Source organism: Ipomoea triloba, chromosome 2 (genome assembly GCF_003576645.1).
Source record: "Ipomoea triloba cultivar NCNSP0323 chromosome 2, ASM357664v1".
In the NCBI taxonomy this organism is placed as follows: domain Eukaryota; kingdom Viridiplantae; phylum Streptophyta; class Magnoliopsida; order Solanales; family Convolvulaceae; genus Ipomoea; species Ipomoea triloba.
In genome coordinates this window covers 16795142-16797759 of record NC_044917.1, presented here as the reverse complement: position 1 = coordinate 16797759, position 2618 = coordinate 16795142, and the positions used below count along the sequence as shown (strand labels likewise).

Sequence of the window (2618 nt, the reverse complement as noted above, 5' to 3'; positions counted from 1 at the left end):
TTCGTGTTAAAAATTTGAACCCGTTAACCTTAGCGTGTCGTGTCCATGTTTAGCCTTATCGTGTTCGTGTCGTTATCGTGTTAACCCGTTAACGAACTCGTATACACGAATTGCCAGGTCTACGTGAGGGTCATGCCATGCGTACTCGTACCAAAACCCGTGGTACTGGCGAACAATTCTATGCTCTCAATACCACCACTGAACGTACATGTTATTTTCAAGCGATTGGTCATCCACAATGGCGAGACGCCATGCATCAAGAGTTTAATGCTCTATTACACAAGAACACCTGGGAACTCGTACCACCTACCCCTAATATGAATATTATCGATTGCAAATGGGTCTTTAGGACTAAGCGAAAAGCAGATGGTTCCGTTGAGCGGTACAAGGCACGCTTGGTTGCTAATGGATTTAATCAAGTAGCAGGTGAAGACTTTTTGACACATTCAACCCCGTTGTCAAGCCTACCACAGTCAGGTTGCTACTCTCTTTGGCAGTCTCTAACAACTGGACTCTTCGGCAGCTAGATGTTCATAACGCTTTTTTAAATGGACACTTGTCAGAAACAGTATACATGAAACAACCTCCCGGGTACGAAGACCCTACGCATCCAGGGCATGTCTGCCATCTACAGCGCTCTCTTTAACAGACTTCACGAGTTCCTGGTGTTTACAGGGTTCTCCCCCTCTAAACCTGATGTCTCACTTTTTTACTACACCATTGGCTCTTCTCGGGTCTTCTTGCTCGTTTACGTCGATGACATCATCATGATGGGTAATGATGCAGCATTAGTAGACAGTCTTCTCAAATGGCTCTCCTGTACTTTTAAAATCTGGGACTTAGGCACTCCGAGCTTCTTTTTTGGTATAGAGACTATAACTGATAAGACAAGGTTTTTACTTTCTCAGCAACGGTACATGAAGGATATATTGTCTCGTGCAGGGATGTCTAACTACAAACCTTTGTCTACACCAGCTGCTGTCACACAACCTGCCACCCCGACTCTCGAACCGTTCGACAATCCTACACAGTATCAGCGCCTAGTTGGGGCACTACAGTATCTAACCATCACGCGACCTGACATGTCCTTCTCTATTAACAGGCTATGTCAGTTCATGCATTCTCAGATCACTACGTCTACTAAAATGCGTTCTCCGCTATGTCAAGGGCACTCAAGACTATGGGCTTCGACTATCACACTCTTGTTCCACTGAGTTACATGCTTATTCTGATTCAGATTGGGCCGGATGTCCCGTCGACAGGAAGTCAACTAGCAATTACGTTGTCTTCTTTGGTAGCAATCTTATTTCTTGGCTCTCGCGCAAACAGCGCACTGTGGCTCGTTCTTCTACGGAGGCTGAATACAAGGGTCTGGCAGATGTTTCCGCGGAGGTCACTTGAGTTGTCTCGCTTCTGCGGGAACTTGGGCTTCATTTAGGTCACCCGGTCCAGCTATGTTGCGATAATCTCGGTGCGAAGTATTTAGCAACCAATCTGGTTTTTCATGCCCGTACGAAACACGTGGATATTGACTACCACTTTGTTCAAGACAAGGTTGCCTTTGGGGAGTCCGTGGTTAATAAGCCTCTGGTGCTTCAATGTTGTCGCCATCCAACCTTGTGCTTGAGGGGATGTGTTAGCAATATTATTATTATTCCTATTTAGTCTTAGTGATAAGCCTTATTCTTATTTGGTTATTTTGTGGTATACATACATACATACATACATACATACATACATATATATATGAGATACTCATGATTGTTTATAAGGCAATATTTGTTCTATATTTTCTCAAACATTTTCAGTTCAAAAAATCTAGGCCCCCACCACAAGAGTTCAAACTTATGACTACCATTTAGAATGATAATTGTGATGCTATCACACTACATGGTAGTTGACATGGTATATTTAATTTGATATGGATGAAAGATTAAAGTATTCATATTCATGCCAAAGACCTTCTATTTAAATGGCATGAAGTGATTCTCTCAAATTGGAGGTTTGCGTTCGAGCTTCAATGGGGGCGACATTGACGGCAATTTATATTGTGGATCAAGGTGCACAACGTACCCAGACGACGTTATTTTGATCATTTTAACTAACAGTTTGTTCTTTTTTGAAAATCATGTTTCCCGTTTCGGCCGGTCTATGTATTTGTGTTAATATTCTGTGTATTCTTTGAAGCCATTCTGTGTATTGTAGACTATGATTCTGTGTATTCATATTAGGGGTACTTAAACATAGGTTGTGACGTGTTTTCTGTATTCAAATGTTAGGAGGAGGATTTTTGTGTAGTTGTGTCAATATTCTGTGTATTTTCTGAAGTCATTCTCTGTATTCTAGACAAGGATTCTATGTGTTAATGTTAGTGGTACTTAAATACAGGGTGATGTGTTTGTGTATTTGGTGTTTTCATTTTCTGTGTATTTTTTGAAGGCATTCTGTGTATTGTAGACTACGATTCTGTGTATTCATTTTAGAGATATTTAAACATTGGTTGTGACGTGTTTTGTGTATTCAAATGTTAGGAGGAGGATTTCTGTGTACTTGTATCAATATTCTATGTATTTCCTGAAGTCATTCTATGTATTCTAGACAAGGATTCTGTGTATTCC

General features: G+C 41.1%; 1 protein-coding gene across 1 annotated transcript; it reads left to right on the top strand.

Annotated features, from left to right (window-relative positions):
• Positions 1-617: 617 nt before the first annotated feature.
• Positions 618-1401, top strand: LOC116010838 (uncharacterized mitochondrial protein AtMg00810-like). Its single transcript, XM_031250338.1, has 2 exons — positions 618-1107; positions 1238-1401. Exons 1-2 carry the CDS (start codon positions 618-620, stop codon positions 1399-1401), a joined length of 654 nt encoding a protein of 217 aa, XP_031106198.1.
• Positions 1402-2618: the final 1217 nt, after the last annotated feature.

Bases quoted from the DNA above. Each gene is read 5' to 3' on its own strand.
- LOC116010838 (XM_031250338.1), top strand. From the start codon at position 618: ATGTCTGCCATCTACAGCGCTCTCTTTAACAGACTTCACGAGTTCCTG. The intron at 1,108-1,237 runs GTCAGTTCATGC...ATTCTGATTCAG, and splicing joins CTTCTCTATTAACAGGCTAT to ATTGGGCCGGATGTCCCGTC.